This window comes from Theropithecus gelada, chromosome 4 (genome assembly GCF_003255815.1).
Source record: "Theropithecus gelada isolate Dixy chromosome 4, Tgel_1.0, whole genome shotgun sequence".
Taxonomy (NCBI): Eukaryota; Metazoa; Chordata; class Mammalia; order Primates; family Cercopithecidae; genus Theropithecus; species Theropithecus gelada.
The window spans coordinates 105,695,756-105,712,269 of NC_037671.1; the positions used below are offsets into that span (position 1 = coordinate 105,695,756).

General features: G+C 44.2%; 1 protein-coding gene across 1 annotated transcript in view; it reads left to right on the forward strand.

Annotated features, from left to right (window-relative positions):
• Positions 1-9,767: 9,767 nt before the first annotated feature.
• The window catches only part of CRYBG1 (crystallin beta-gamma domain containing 1), a 58,180-nt gene continuing 51,433 nt past the window's right edge, over positions 9,768-16,514 (forward strand). The window contains exon 1 of the mRNA XM_025383864.1: positions 9,768-11,172. Coding sequence (XP_025239649.1) covers positions 10,475-11,172 — 698 coding nt within the window. The 5' untranslated portion in view covers positions 9,768-10,474. The remainder of the gene's footprint in view (positions 11,173-16,514) is intronic.

Sequence of the window (16,514 nt, forward strand, 5' to 3'; positions counted from 1 at the left end):
TAATTGGAAAGTAAAGATTGTTGCATTTTCTAGGAATAAATCCACTATTAAATCCACACTTAAAAACATGGCTAAACTGACCTGAAGTTATGAGGTCTCAAGGTCACTAGAAGTCTCAGAGCCAGCCTAGCTCGAGTCCATGCTGTGTTGGAGAGGCTTGTCTGCTCCTCTTGTTCAACTCTCATTTCTCTTCTGGGTCCCAGTCAGCCCCAGGGCCCCTGACTGGGCTGTAGCTGTGCCTGGTCGGTTCAGGCAGGCTGTATCAGTTGTTTCCAAGGGCCACTTCACCCTCTTCCCCCCAACTTAATCCCCATCTCCCTCATCATATCATCTCAACTGAAGTTTAGTCCTTGGTTCTTTAGTACTTAGATTCTGAGACTCACCAGTGGCTTTTAAGTGTTTTAAAGTAACCATTCTTGATCTTTGACATGAATTATTGCCCAAGTCATTCTTTCTAAATTGCATAAGAAATTTACTTTTTGGGTTACAAGTTGATAAAAAGGAACTAATTTGACTACTACAAGGAATACATTTCCATTTTCCAGTTTGGGTAAACTTTAATTAGGAACTAACTTGTCAGTAATTTGATTATGTTAATCAGGATATGCATACAATCCAGGAGGTAGAATAAGAAATACTTTTGCTATAAATTTCAAACTCTTCTATCTCCTTTTAGTTACACATCATGCATAAGAAAAAAAAATCACCAAATTAGGATAATACGTCCCAACTATAAAGCAAATTAATTCAGCCGGATAGCTCTGTGAGAAAAAGAAAATGTTGGGGAGACTATTCAGAGTACAGGTAGAGAAACCTTCTGGGGTACTCGTTAGTCATAATTAGGCACACAGTAGAATTAGTTAGGATCCCAGCACAGGAAACACATAGCAGGCTCAAGTTGTGTAATTAAGGAAAGTAGTGAAGGACTATCTACAAAGTGTGGGCAAGGTTTTAAGGAAGCCAAGAGGGGCTAAAAAAACCCTTAGGCTTCAGGGTTCTTCATTCACATGGCCTCTTCCAAGTCCCTCTCCTTACAATCTATAATCCAGAATTGTGTGTTCTTTGTCTTAAAGAAAACTCTCAAAATTACATGTGCCTCATGCCCCACAGAACATCATTCTACCTCAAGCAATAGCTAATGAAGCCTTCCCAGCTGGCACCTGGTGAGATCCTTTCCCATCTTAGGCCTGAAGGAGCAAGAGGGGAAAGCGGCTTGGGAATGTGGGGAGAGAGAACAGCAGCGGAGGTGGGTTGCCTGGCAGAAGCCCTGGTCACACCCAACCCAGAGCCCAACTAAGAGATGGAGAGATTAGCGGGGAAATCAGGGCCTCCCACTGGCTGAACCTAACCAAATCCTAAGGGCAAGAAAGTCAGTTTCTACCTTTCTACCTGGGAGCCTGGGGCACAGACGAGGCTGAGGGAGGGTGAGCCTACAGAAAGATCCAGCACACTCTACCTATAGTTACCTGGATTCTAAAGACAGAGTTCCATCACAAGAGAGGGCTCATTGGCTGTTTATGCTATCACATCCATTGCTGTACTGCATGGCCTAGGAGAAAGCATGTAGGCCATACCTTCATAAAAGTAACACATTAATTGTTCTAGTAAAGTCTTGTTTTTCTAATGATACATTATAATTTCTAACGGGAAAAGATATTGAGCTACCTTTTAGAAAGCCTGATTTGTGTCTTAGAAAAAATAATTCAATTCTACAGGCCACGGGTTGCCTCTTTAAGGTGAGGAGAAAATTCTGGCACAACGTAGACGCTCAATAATTATCAGTGGAATGAATGAGTAAATGATCCTACAATTCAGATATTCCACGAGCTTATCTTTTTTCTTCCTTTCTGATTGATCAAGTGTCAATGGCTTGAAACAATTAGGTTTCACTTTGTCTCTGTCAAAATATAAATGACTTAAAGACAATATCAACCCGAAACTGGGAGTCTGCTTTTTAAAAGACGAAGAATGGGGAGAATGAGAGTTTAACTTTTATAATTGATGGCTTTTGTATTCAGTGATGCCTCTTTTTCAGGACACAGGTTAATCTGGAAGTTAAAATGTCTGTCACTATTCTTTCACCCAATAGTGTACCTTTGATTGTACCCAACAGGATGCTATTGTTGTTTGACCTGAAATGACAGCATTAGAAAAAACAAAAACAAAAAAGCAACCATTGAGGTGTAAGTAGAGAGGCATGTGTTACATGATGTTGAAATGACAGAGGAAAGATTTTTTAAGAAAAATAGCATCAGCGATGGAGTGGGCACTGGAAGTGGTGACAAATATTAGAAGCAACATGGGGCAAGCAAACATTCCACCCTGGGAGACTGGGAGGAGTGACATCGGAGAAGAAGGTTCTGAAGCCCTAACATCAAGGATTATTGGTTGCATCATATGACATTGGACCGTAGATCAAAACTGGGTTGGACCATAGATCAAAAATGGTCAAATGTCACAATTTCATATACCTTTTCATAAGAGACCTGCTTACTACTGGACAGTGTTATAGTCTGTGGGTCATTTAGTGTAAGCCTTAGTCTTCACTCCTTGTAATAGCCCTGGAAGAAATCACTATTGTAGCACAAATGTAGTAACAGAGGTGCATAGTTCTGTCTCCAGAACCATAAAGAAGTAGCTAAATTATAATCTAGTATACTCTTAGAGAACTGAATCGTATATAATAGAAAAATATTTTAAAAGTTAAAATGAAAAGCTTCTGTGCTTAATAGATCAGAGTTCATTTTTGTGAACATTTCTTTATGCTTTTTGCAGTGTGTGTGTGCATGTGTGTATTTAGAATGCGCCACATATATTATCCCAATTAATATCAAAAAGGAAAACACAAATGGAAAGGTGGGGAGGATAGTTAATTTATTTTTAATGCCTATTCTTAATCAATGTCTATGGTATCAGGGATCCATATGTGGATCCTCCCTTAAACTTAACTTCATCTGCGTGGTGTTTTTGGTACTGAGATGATATTCTGCCATACACTTATCATGGGAAAATACAATTTTAACTTTAATTCTAAAAGTCTTCAGAATGAATATCCTGGAAGTTATAAAAAAAATGATGTCTCATAAAAGTCTTTCTTTAAGATGGACTGGAGTGCAGTGGTGCAATCTCAGCTCACTGCAACCTCTACCTCCTGGGTTCAGGTGATCTTCCCGCATAGGACGACAGGCATGCACCACCTCACCTGGCTAACTTTTTTTTTTTTTTTCTGTTTGAGACAGAGTCTTGCTCTGCCAGGCTGGAGTGCAGTGGCGCCATCTCAGCTCACCGCAACCTCTGCCTCCCGGGTTCAAGCAGTTCTCCTGCCTCAGCCTCCCAAGTAGCTGGGACTACAGGCATGTGCCACCATGCCCGGCTAATTTTTTGTATTTTTAGTAGAGACGCGGTTTCATCATGTTAGCCAGGATGGTCTCGATCTCCTGACCTCGGGATCTGCCTACCTCAGCTTCCCAAAGTGCTGGGATTATAGGCATGAGCCACCACGCCCGGCCCAATTTTTGTATTTCTTAGTAGAGACAAGTTTCACCATGTTGGCCAGTCTGACCTTGAATTCCTGACCTTAAGTGATCTGCCGGCCTCAGCCCCCCAAGGTTCTAGGATTACAGGCATGAACCACCATGCCGGGCCTTGTTTTTCTGTGTGTGTTTCTCCTTTTTCTCCTCCTTCCCCATTCCCCATCTTCGTTCTTTAGTTAGTTGTCACAAGTCTAAAGTCTTTCTTGCTTCTATTGAACAGAATTTTCTAACCCCTATTTTAACTTTTAAAGTTGAAGTGTAAAGTAGCTCAAATGCCTATATTTTTAAGCCACACAACTCATGTTATTTTTTTTTTTTTACAAAAAATCTACTCAGAAAAAAAAAGTTGCTCTCTAGCGCAAACACACATATGTGTATGTTGTGAACAAATAACATGGCCAATCCTATCAGTTACAGTAATATCCAGTTGACTCATTCCTCATGTGGCTGAATTGAAGAGCTAAGGTATCTTTCAGAAATCAAAGTGAGAGCTCTTAGGGAATCAAAGTGTTTTTTTAAAAAAGTTATTTTTGTACATTGATGACCACATTTTAGAAGGATGGCCAGGTGAGTATGTGTAACAAGATTTTATTCCGCTTTCCTGAGTCAGATTTGGGCTGAGAGGCAGCAGTAAAGCTGTGCACCAGTATCTCCATCAACACGTGGAATCCTCACTCAGACAGAATAAAGCTGCCAAGTCTTGACCACACGAAGTTTTAGGCAGATAAGATTTTCATTCTGATTTCTTTGGAACGATGTTTCTGGCTCTCTCCAAGAGCATTGACAACTCCCTTTCTGAAAGGGAGGAGGGATATTACTAATTCTTTAGTAGCAGCAAATACTTTATGTCCACCTCTAGCTGTGAGTCCCCCTGCTAGCTGTTGGGAAGGCAACAGGACATTTTTCCTGTTCTCAAGCAGCTTACATTCACTGGGGAATGGAAAGGTGGGAAACATAGGAAAACTTATTTATTATTTTTTTTATAAGAAACATCACTTTACTTAAAATGTTATTAGATTTCTTTTCTTTTCTTTTCTTTTTTTTTTTTTTTTGAGATGGAATTTCACTCTTTTCACCCAGGCTGGAGTGAAATGGTGTGATCTCAGTTCCCTGCAACCTCTGCCTCCCAGGTTCAAGCAATTCTCCTGCCTCAGCCTCCCAAGTAGCTGTGATTACAGACATCCACCACCAGGCCAGGCTAATTTTTGTGTTTTTAGTAGAGACAGGGTTTCACCACATTGGCCAGGCTGGTCTCAAACTCCTGACCTCAGATGATCCGCCTGCTTCGGCCTCCCAAAGTGCTGGGATTACAGGTGTGAGTCACTGCGCCCAGCCTAGACTTCTTAAAGATGTAAATAGATCATAAACATAAAACAAATGTCAATGACCCATAACTGCATTAAAATTTAAAAACTTAGTTTTTTTCCCATAGTTACTGTAAAAAGGAAAAACCCTTAGATAGTTAAATGTAGCAGAATTTATTTAAGCAAGGAAAAAAAGAAAAATTCATAATTCGGCCAGCTTCAGAACCAGAACCGTTTCAAAAAACTCTAACATTTACATTATCTTCTTAACCAATGGGTAGCAAATGTTACTAGGTAACATTTACTAAGTGGTACCTGCTGATAGCAGGGGCTGCCACACCAGGAAGGTTGAGAATCAGCCAACAGCACTGCAGCTAGTGCTGCCTGGGCCTCTACACGCTGCTGGAATACAATTTCGTGGATGGTTACATGTGCCCCTAATGAGCTGCATTTCATATTAGCCAACAAGAACACTCTAAAGCAAGTCCTAGCACACAACCCATGTGCTGCCTCTACAATAGTCCTGTTGTGGACTGCTCCATCCCAGTTGGACATGGATGATGCGAGGGTGCCAGGTGCAGGTTCTGCACTGTGAGGTGTGCAGGCTGCCTTAAGTAAGGTGGGCAGAAAATACACAGTAAAAAGGTACATACAAAGGAGGACCTGGAATTGCATGTGCTCTTAGAACACCCAGCCTGGGAACCCTTAGGAGCCTGCCCAGGCCTGTGGGAAAGCCAGGGGCAGAGGAATCTGAGGAAGCATGAAGAAGCGTGATGGTCACTTGTGGCCTCTTTGCAAAACACTCCCCTTCCTAGCAAATTATCATCAAGCCTGGAAAGGTGGTGGGTCTGTGGCTTCCTATCCTAGGTTTAAGACCCCAGACCCAAAGGCTCAAACCTAAGAAGGTGCCTCTCTGACAACTCCCGGGCCAGTTAGTTTTTTTATTCTCCCTTTGCCTTAGTTTCCCCATGAACAATGGAAAGAAACAATCCCTGGTTGAAAAGAAATATGTATTGCATTTAGGAAGGGGTATTTCTCAAAGATGTGACTGAGGACTTTACTCAGGAGGCACGGGGCATTCTGAGCCCTGCTCAGATGATTCTGTTTGGAGATATGATCCTGGATATCCACAGGGACCTCGTCCTGTGGAGAAGACTGCATTCCCCTGTAAACGAGTCTATCATTTGAAATGACATGAGACCCCTCAATAAGAACTGCATAACGTGGCTGGGCACAGTGGCTCACATCTATAATCCCAGTACTTTGGAAGGCTGAGGCAGGAGGATCACTTGAGCCCAAGAGTTTGAGACCAGCCTTGATAACATGGTGAAACTCTCCACAAAAAAAGTTAAAAATTAGCTGGGCGTGGTGGCACATGCCTATAGTCTCAGCTACTTGGGAGGCTGAGGTGGGAAGATCACTTGAGCCCAGGATGTTGAGGCCACAGTGAGCGGTGATCGTGCCACTGCACTCCAGCCTGGTCAATACAGCAAGACCCTGTGAAATGTCCACCCAAGACAGATGGATTGTACCACACAGTGCATTTCTATTCTTTATTTCCCAGGGGGAAAACTCTGTTCTTAAAGAGATTTTATGTTAACTTCATTTATTAATACCCATCTTAAATGTACAGTTTGATGAGTTTTGAAAGATACGTACTCATGTATAACCATCACTACAATCAAGATATAGAACTTTAACCCTCAACATTCCTTTGTGCCTCTTCCCTGTTGCACCACCACCACTTGCCACCCACTGGTCCCCACGCTCAGGCAACCACCGACCTACTTTCTATCATTATACATTAGATTTGCACTGTCTAGAATGTCACATAAATGTAACCATACAGTATGTAATGTTTGGAGTCTGACTGCTTCTCAAAAGCATTTGGCATCCATATCTTTACACGTTTCGGAACTCTGTTCCTTTTTTATTGCTGAATAGTACTCTGCTGTATAGATGTACCACAATCGGTTTATCTGTTCACAAGCTGTGTACAGCGACTTTGAGCTGTTTCCAGTTTTTAGCTATTATGAATGAATGAAGCCAGTATGAACATTCATGTATTTTTAGGAAATTCAGCAGTCTGGCTGGTGATACACAGGCTGCCCCTCTGAGGGGAGGAGGAGTCAAGTAGTTGAGCCAAGTTGAAGAGCAAGCAACCAGTTTTGTAAAAAGCATCTAATAGCCAAAAAAAAAAAAAAATTTTTTTTGTTTTAATGTCTATACTGAGCATAAAAAGGACTGCTGATCAAGCGTCTTTACTGCATGGGAAAAGCAGATTGCAACATCATTGGCAGGACAGAGTAATACATATACTTAGTTGTTTTATTTTGACAGGGAATGGAATTAAGCCAAGACTCAAACCTATTTTCCCTGGCTACTTCTTCAAGATACGTTTGAAGGCCTGTCCAGACAGCAGAGACAAACAGCTCTATGTCAGAATCAGAAAGACTTTACCTGCGGTGGGACCTTGGACAGGGAGAAAACCTTGGCAAATGGGCATTAAAAAAAGACTACCTACCTAGCTATTGGGAAGATAAAATGAAAGTGTGTGAATCACAAGGGCCTGACCCATAGGATAGCTCAGTAAACATGTATTATGATTTAAAAATCTTGCCATACCTTTGACTTGTAAAATAATCCAAATGTTTCCTTAGGAAGTTACAATATTTTGATTTTTTTCCCTTAAATCATACTTTGAATTCTTCCCATATTATTTATATAACCATTGAAGAATCAATTAATCAAACTCTGGTTAGACTTTAGAATCGTTTATGACCTCAGGTACAAGAGCTCCGAACGGCAGCATCACTGGTTCATCGCAGCAGCAGCAACTGTCTAGTCCCAAAGCGCCCCCCAGGTGCTTCTAAGACCAGGAGAATCTTAGAACCTTGAGAGCAAATCTGATTCATGAGCACTTCCTTGGGAGCTGACTCTGGGGGGGTGTGACCCGCAGTCTGTTCCTCTGGGCGGACTGTGGTGGCTGCAGAACCTCCGGGGCCTCTAAAAGGGACCCCTGTGGCGGTGAAAGGAGCATGGGGTGGGCAGGAGGCGACTTGGATTTGAATTCTGACTTTACAGCTCTGACCGCCTCTCCCCCCCGCCCCCCCCACCTCAATTTTGTGTCGTTATAGGCTGGCTGAGCTTCCTTTCCTCATCTGTGTGGTAACAGCATGACCTCACTGGGCTGTAGCGGGGTAACACTATGTTACAGTACCAGGACTGTCTCAACAAATGCTTGTTGACCTGTTAATTTCATGCGTTATCTTTGCTATTTCCCATCGCCAAAGTCCATTTGCTGCATGTAACTCAAACACAATAGGGCTACTTCAAAGGGTGATTGGGGAACCTCCCGTAGTTGGTACTATCCTGAATGTTCCTCTTCCAGGAAAGGTGGGGCTCTTTCCTGCATCGCCAGGACTCAAGCTGGCACCCGGGTTTTCAATGTAAGAGTTCTTTCTTAAGAAATACAGGAGCCGCACGTTTGGCCTGGTTTCAGAGGAGTCCTTACGCAAATACGCTTCCCACTCCTAGGAGCCAGGCTGGGCTCGCTGCCCCTGCTCCCTCCCTTTCCCAGGCTCGCCTCCTCCTCTTCCTGCCCACCTCTATGCCCGGCACCTACCCAGTCCCCATTCTGGCTAACCCGACCCCGGTGTGTCACCGCGCCCATTGACGGGTTTGCTTTTATTCGTTTGTTCTGCGCTCCCTCCCGCCTTCTGGCGCGGGCACCAGATGCTAGCCGTTTTGCTCCAGGCAATATACGAAGCCCAGGTTTTCCCCCTTACTGGGAGCGCTGCGGATCCGTCGCAGGCTGCCCGGCACCCTCGCATGGGTGAGCCAGCCCCTGGGGCTCCAGCCGTGCGCCCCCCGAACCACACGAGTGGTAAGGAACGGGTCCCGGGGCCAAGTAGGCAGAGTCCCGCGCATCTTTCAGCCACGCCTCCTCGGCTCGAGGGGGCAGTGAGCAAAGGCGATCACCCCTGCAACCTCGCCTGCTACCTCCTACCTCCCCGCGCACTCCTCCTCGTTCACTTGGTAGGAACTCCCACAGGCAAAAGCCCTTCCGGTGCGCTCAGCAGCCGCGGCATCACTCGGGTGTTTGAACGCTCGCGCCCTCCTCCCATTGGAGCTCGGGCTAGGGCGGGGCCCAGGTGCTCGCTTCCTCTGAGCTTGCTTAAGGTTTTCTTGTTGCAGGTACTGTATGTTGAACCCGGGTGGCTTCTTACTGTTCTCGAGGAGAAGGCTGCTAGAACTGGTTTTTTTTCTTCGTCCTCCTTCCCTGCTACAAAAAGAAAGGGCGGTGTTTCGGGGAAAGTCCGCCTTAGGATACTTTAATGTGTTTACTGCTGCCCCATGGTCACACGCACCGCTGTTTAGAAATTGCATCTTTATTGAGGAAGAAGGTAAAAAAGCTAGAGAGGGCAAGGAACTATTTATTTTGTATATGTGATTATTTGGACCGTTCAAATTTTCCTTTAAAAAACACGAATTCAAAGAAAATGCTATTCTAACTAGTGCCAGAAACTTAAGGTGTTCAAGAAAAATTCAAAAGTAAAACCAGAGTTTATTTTGTTGGAATGAATGTAACATAAACATAACTTTATCATTTTCAATTGGAAACTCTGGTCTGTTATCATTTTGGCTGGTAGTTCTGTAATGTACGTCTAAGGGGAAAAACACCAGATTCTCATATGTTCCCTCCTCATCCCTTTTATTTTTCAGTCCAGAGCACAACCTCCAGAGGAGAACAGAAGGAAGCCAGTTTTGGGGAAACTTGGCACTCTATTCACTACAGGAAGGAGAAGGAACAGTAGAAACGGGCTAGAGAGTCCCACTAGATCAAATGCCAAACCACTGTCTCCCAAAGATGTGGTAGCCTCTTCTAATCTCCCAGAGAGAGAGAGTGAGAAGAGCAGATCTCAGAGCAGCCAGCTGAAGCAAGCGGACACGAGCGAGGAGGGCTCCCCCCGGGAGAATCCCCGGGAGGCAGAGGGCGAGCTCCCTGAGAGCGGTGGCCCCGCAGCCCCCCATGAGGCCGAGCTGTCACCTCGCTGGAACAGCAGTGAAGCGGCTGTGGCTGTGCAGCAGTGCCATGAAAATGATTCACCCCAATTAGAACCTCTGGAGGCAGAGGGAGAGCCTTTCCCAGATGCCACCACCGCTGCCAAGCAGCTGCATTCCTCGCAGGGAAATTCCTCTAGGCAAGAGAACGCAGAGACACCCGCCCGCAGTACGGGGGAGGACGCTTCACCAGGTGCTGGCCACGAACAGGAGGCTTTCCTGGGTGCGAGGGGTGCGCCGGGGTCGCCCACCCGGGAGCGGCCCAGGGGAGAACTAGGCGAGGCCCCTGAAGGAGCCCCAGGTGTGTGTGCGGAAGAAGGCTCCCTGGGACCCCGTGACGCCCGCATCCAGCCCCCCAAGGGCGCGTCTGCTCTGCCAGGTGAGCCTCCGGCCGAGGGTGCAGTGCACACGGCCAGCTCCGCGCAGGCAGACTGCACAGCCCGGCCCGGGGGTCGCGCCCACCCTACTAAGGTGCTAACTTTGGACATCTACTTGAGTAAGACTGAGGGGGCGCAAGTGGACGAGCCGGTCGTGATTACTCCCAGGGCGGAAGATTGCGGTGACTGGGACGACATGGAGAAGAAGTCGAGCGGCCGCAGGTCCGGGAGGCGGAGGAGGTCGCAGAAATCCACCGACTCCCCCGGCGCGGACGCCGAGCTCCCTGAGAGCGCGGCCAGGGACGACGCGGTGTTCGACGACGAGGTGGCGCCAAACGCGGCCAGCGACTGCTCCTCGGCGGAAAAGAAAGTGAAATCTCCGCGGGCAGCCCTCGACGGGGGCGTTGCCTCCGCTGCGAGCCCAGAGTCCAAGCCCGGCCCCGGCCCCAAAGGGCAGCTCCGAGGCGAGTCGGACCGGAGCAAACAGCCACCCCCGGCCTCGTCCCCCACCAAGAGGAAGGGCAGGAGCCGTGCCCTCGAGGCCGTGCCCGCCCCGCCCGCCAGCGGCCCGCGGGCTCCCGCCAAGGAGTCTCCACCGAAGAGGGTGCCAGATCCCGGCCCGGTCACCAAGGGCGCTGCGGCCGAGAGCGGGGAGGAGGCGGCCCGGGCCGTACCCCGCGAACTCCCGGTCAAGAGCAGCTCGCTGCTGCCGGAGATCAAGCCCGAGCACAAGAGGGGCCCGCTCCCCAACCACTTCGACGGCCGGGCAGAGGGAGGTCGGAGCAAAGAGCTGGGCAGAGCGGCCGGAGCGCCTGGAGCTTCTGACGCCGACGGCTTGAAGCCCAGGAACCATTTCGGCGTGGGCAGGTCGACGGTGACCACTAAAGTGACCCTGTAAGTAGCCGCGCAAGTCCCGGCGGAGTTGCTGTCCGCACATGTGCTGGGGGTCGGCTCTGAGAGGCTCGGGGTCTTTGCATTGTGGAAGAAATGTCTGGTCACTGAACTTTCCCCTCCATGCTGAACTTAAGATAGTGAAGGGCCAGTTTACACAGTCAAGGTTTAAGATGCCACCCGTGGCAGTCTCCTCAGTTAGTTCCCTTTTTAACACAAGATTTAAGTTTAACGAATGTAAAAATAGGATTTTCCTTGAAGCTCAAAGTTTATGTAGATGAGAGATAAGACCTTACGGCCTGACATGAGCTGATTCTATTCTTTATTCAAAAGGTACAAGGGTGTTCCAACGTGGGATGTTCTTAAAATACATGTGCTGTGAATTTCAAAATATGGAGCAAACAGTAACATGTTAAGTACGACCCAGTAGCTTTGACATGTGTGAGTTTTAAGAGAATTCACAGAACCTTTTATGGAACTCAGTGCATTTATTGGCAAAAAGTTTTAAACGCACATACACACAAGAAAAGTTCCTAATACAAGTATCTTGGTTGCTTCTTCCCCTTTATAATGTTAGGGAGTCTGGTGATACTTTTGGACCCAGGTTGAAAAGTAGTTTTCAGTTATTGAAATAAAGATCAATAATCATACAAAAGATTATTTGCTACATGAAAGCAGCTGTGACAGGTGTGAGTTTAAGATGATTCCAAAACATTTTATGGAACATAGTGCATTATTGGCCTAAGCCTTTTTCAAAAAGTCCCTAATTCATGTATCTTGGTTGCTTCTTCCTCTTTGTGCTGCATGAAAGCACAAAACAACTGTGACTACTTGCTTAAGTTTATTCATTTCACAAGTAATTTATTTAATACTTTCTGTGCAAGATATTGTGCTAGGCACTGTGGGGAAAAAAACCCTACAACTATGACTCAGGATATTGCCCTGAAATTTTTATAGCCCCATCTGGCACACAAGAAGCACACAAATCAAATAACAATACGAGACGGTATCTGATGAAATTGCCAAATGAATGTTACCATCTGTAAAGCCTGGGGAAGTGCTAGGAAGGAAGAAATCACTGCTGGTGCTTTGGAGGAGCTGGGCCTTGTGCCTTGATCATAAATGCAATTTGTATAGGTGGAAAGGATAAGCAAGGTACTCTGAAACTGGTAAGACCCTCCCTTCCCACACTTCTTCTCCCTCACCGCTCCCACTTAGCACAGGTGAATAATGATTAAGTGCTTAAGTTTTTCCTCCATTCACATATTTGTTCAAAGAGTGGGTATTTTAACAACATTATCATTATAATTCTTGAACTTAATGGTTTCTTTCATTCTATTTGATTTCTTGGGTAAGTAAGCTTTAGAGGAACTCTGAGAGGGAAGTATGCTTAATGAATAACTTGACTATCTCACGAGCTGCCAACCTGGAGACCTTTGATATAGTCAGTGATTTATTCTGTAATGGTAGGTAGCATCAGAGAAATAAGCTGGGTGAATGATGCCTATTATTTATAGAAGACCAGTGTGATTGAATGCTAAAGCCTCCTAAATGTGAGCCTTAGAGAAACATTGCTGTGTACCTTAAGAAGGATGGTTCACCTGTCTTCCAATCAGAAGACACCAGTAGAAAAACCAGAAATGTTACACTGCGAAAGAGTAGGCTAAACAAACAGGAAAGATGATCTCACAATGAAATTCTTCGTGTGCTGTTCTCTGTAAAAGAACTAAACCAAATGTCTCTTTCCTAGTTCTGATTAATTTCTACCTAAAAATTTTCTTTACCAGACATTCAATGTATTTGTTTTGCGCGGTGCCTTGCACATGGTCATTTGGCAAATTATTGACTTAAAAATTAATAATTATTTCTAGTCCTTTGACCCATTTCTTTGTGACTGATGGTTTTTTCAGACCCTTTAATTCTTCCTATGACCGTATCGCAAGATGTTAATCAGATTATTCTTTAAAACAATTTGAGACTGAAGAGTTAGAAAAACTATTTCATATTCCCTGAAAAATAATGCCACTGAAGTAACATGTTTCTTTATGCTGTTAGAAAAATTATTCCTTCAAGTTCTCTACTAAGTGCTGAATGTTGAAATTCTTAAAATGGTATATGTAGAATAAGAAGAATTTTCCTCTTATAATAGAACTATGGCTTTTTGGACTCCAAATTATTTTCCCCTCTCTCATAATGAAGGCATTACAACATGAATTATAGGAGCCTTCCTTTTAATCAGTCTGAACTAGGTTAATTGTAGTGACTCTTGGTAGCACAACTTAATAGCACAGAAAGTTTGGTTGTAAAGTTTATTTTGATCTTGGTGTAAATCTTTAATGTGCAGATATGTGTTTCCTGTCCTCAAGGTAGCCTGCTAACCTGTAGTGTTTCCTATTTACATCATAAGATACACTTCGATGTTTGAATTGAGTACCCTTCCTTGAACTCATTAGTGAGAATTTTTAAAAAGTATATTCTCTGGTGTGTGACCATCCCTCATTAACTGATAGCAAATTGAAGCTTTCTATTTCTAATCATCTCACTGGTTTCATAATTTGATCTTTAAAGAAATGCTTATAAATTAATTTTCCTTTTATTTTTATTTATTTATATTTTTATTTTTATTTTTATTTTTTGAGACGGAGTCTCGCTCTGTCGCCCAGGCTGGAGTGCAGTGGCTGGATCTCAGCTCACTGCAAGCTCTGCCTCCCGAGTTTGCGCCATTCTCCTGCCTCAGCCTCCTGAGTAGCTGGGACTACAGGCGCCAGCCTAATTTTCCTTTTAAATTTAAGGTATGGGCATGCAATAACGGAGCCCAAGTATCTTATGGAGATACTGGGGAAAGCAATGCCTGGGAGAAATTTATGAGCAGAGATCAAATTTATTTATTTATTTATTTATTTATTTATTTATTTATTTATTTATTTATTTTTGAGACAGGGTCTCACTCTGTTACCCAGGCTGGATTGCAGTGGCATGATCATGGCTCACTGTAGCCTCGACCTCCCCGGGCTCAGGTGATCCTCCCACCTCAGCCTCCCTAGTAGCAGGGACTACAGGTGCACCACCATGTCTGGCTAATTTTTGTAATTTTTTAGAGACAAGATTTTGCCATGTTCCCCAGGCTGGTCTCAAATTCCGGGGTTCAAGTGATCCACCTGCCTCAGCCTCCCAAAATGCCAGGGTTACAGGCAGTAGACACTGATCCCAGCCTCAAATTTAGTATCAAATAAAATTTGAAAAAATTAAAATCTAAATTCTCAGTGCTGCTTTTGGAGAGGACTTGATGGTATCCAGCCCAGTTTTATTTTATCCAGAAGGATAAGGTAACTCACCAGCAGTCATACTGCCTGTCCCTTCTAGAAGCTCCTTAGGCCCAAGCTTCTTTTTTTTTTTTTTTTTTTGAGACAGAGTCTCACTCTGTTGCCCAGGCTGGAGTGTAGTGGCACAATCTTGGCTCACTGCAACCTCCACCTCCCGAGTTTAAGCAATTCTCCAGCCTCAGCCTCCCAAGTAGCTGGGATTACAGGCATGTGCCACCACACCCGACAATTTTTGTATTTTTAGTAGAGACAAGGTTTCACCATGTTGGCCAGGCAAGTCTCAGAACTCCTGATCTCAAGTGATCCACCCACTTTGGCCTCCCAAAGTGTAGGGATTACAAGCATGAGCCACCGCACCTAGCCAGGCCCAAGCTTCATGAAGGCCAAGTCCATGAAGGAGAGGCAGCATGGGATTTCAGTGTCTCCACTTGTATGTTCTCATTATCAAAGTGGCCTCTAAAGTCTATGTTATGTTATGGATCTCATGATAATTCACTGACTTTAAATGATAAAGATGGAAAGAACCAGAGGAGCTCGTCCAGGCGGGTATAGTCCAAGCCTATCTGAAGAAGTAGAATAGTTTAGTGGTTAGGAGCATGGCATCTGAAACCAGAGTACCTGGCTTCAAATTGTGGCCCTGTCACTTATTAGCTGCATAACCTCAGGCAAGTTCCTTCTTGACGCCTCAACTTCCTCAGCCAAAAATAGAATGTATAAAGTTGCATATGAATTAGGTGAGCCCGATGAAGCATTTCTCAAGTTCTTGACAATCAGTGACTGTTAGTGGTTATGCTTTATCTCTCCCATTTTATAAACCACTAGACCAATGGTTTAGACTTTTGTTGTTGTTGTTGAGACAGAGTCTTGCTTTGTCACCTAAGCTGGAGTGCAGTGGCACGACCATAGCTCACTGCAGCCTTGATCTTCTGGACTCAAGTTATCTCCCACCTCTGCCTTTGGAGTAGCTGGGACTACAGGCATGCACCACTTCACCTGGCTAATTTTTTTTTTTTTTTTTTTTGTAGAGACTGGGTCTCAGTATGTTGCTCAGGCTGGTCTTGAACCCCTTGGCTCAAGCAATCCTCCCTCCTTCACCTCCCAAAGTTCTGGGAGATATAGATAGATAGATAGATAGATAGATAGATAGATAGATAGATAGATAGATCGATCTATATATGTAGATATATATAGATAGATATGTAGATATATAGATATCTATATAAGTATGTAGATATATATCTATAGATATCTATAGATATATATCTATAAAATATATATATATATATGCTGTAGAACCCTTTCTTCTAAGAAAGTTTAAATAGGAGCAATAAATAAAACAGATACTGGGAGTGATTCTGGTTGAAAGGAGAGTGGACAGCCCCATCCCTGTCCCTACTTTCTCCAACTGTAGCCCTTGAAGAAAACCCCAGGGATTCCTTCAACTGTAAGTTGGGGGAAATAAAAACAACTCTGTTCTAAACCATCTCATTTTTTTAAAGATGAAGAAGGTACAGTCCAGAGAGGTAAAGTAACTTGACCAGGTTCACACAGATAATTAGCATAAAAGCCAGGACCAGAGCCAGAGAATGCCAAACAGAGCACATTTGTTTCTCTGAAAGAAAGCACTGTGTACATTCAAAGACTTATTATTTCCACTGGGGGTAACTATACCCAAGAAATGTGACAGAGAAAGGGGAGACTCTCTTGCCCAAGAAGTGGTGACAAAACCAACAGCTGCATAATTGATACGTAAATGATGGTACATCCATACGATGGACTTCCATGCAGCATTAAGACAGCTTTTCAAACAAATTTTTTGGTAATCTGAAAAATGTTAACTATAAGGTTAAGTCAGTTTATTTCTTGAAAAAGCAAGATATCAAATTATATGAACAGAATAATCTCAATTCTATTCAAAATATTTAATTATGCATATAAAAAGATTAGAAATGTTTAAAAATGTTAACAGGGATATTCTCTGACTGGTAAGATTATCAGTGATTTTTAAATATTATCCAAAGT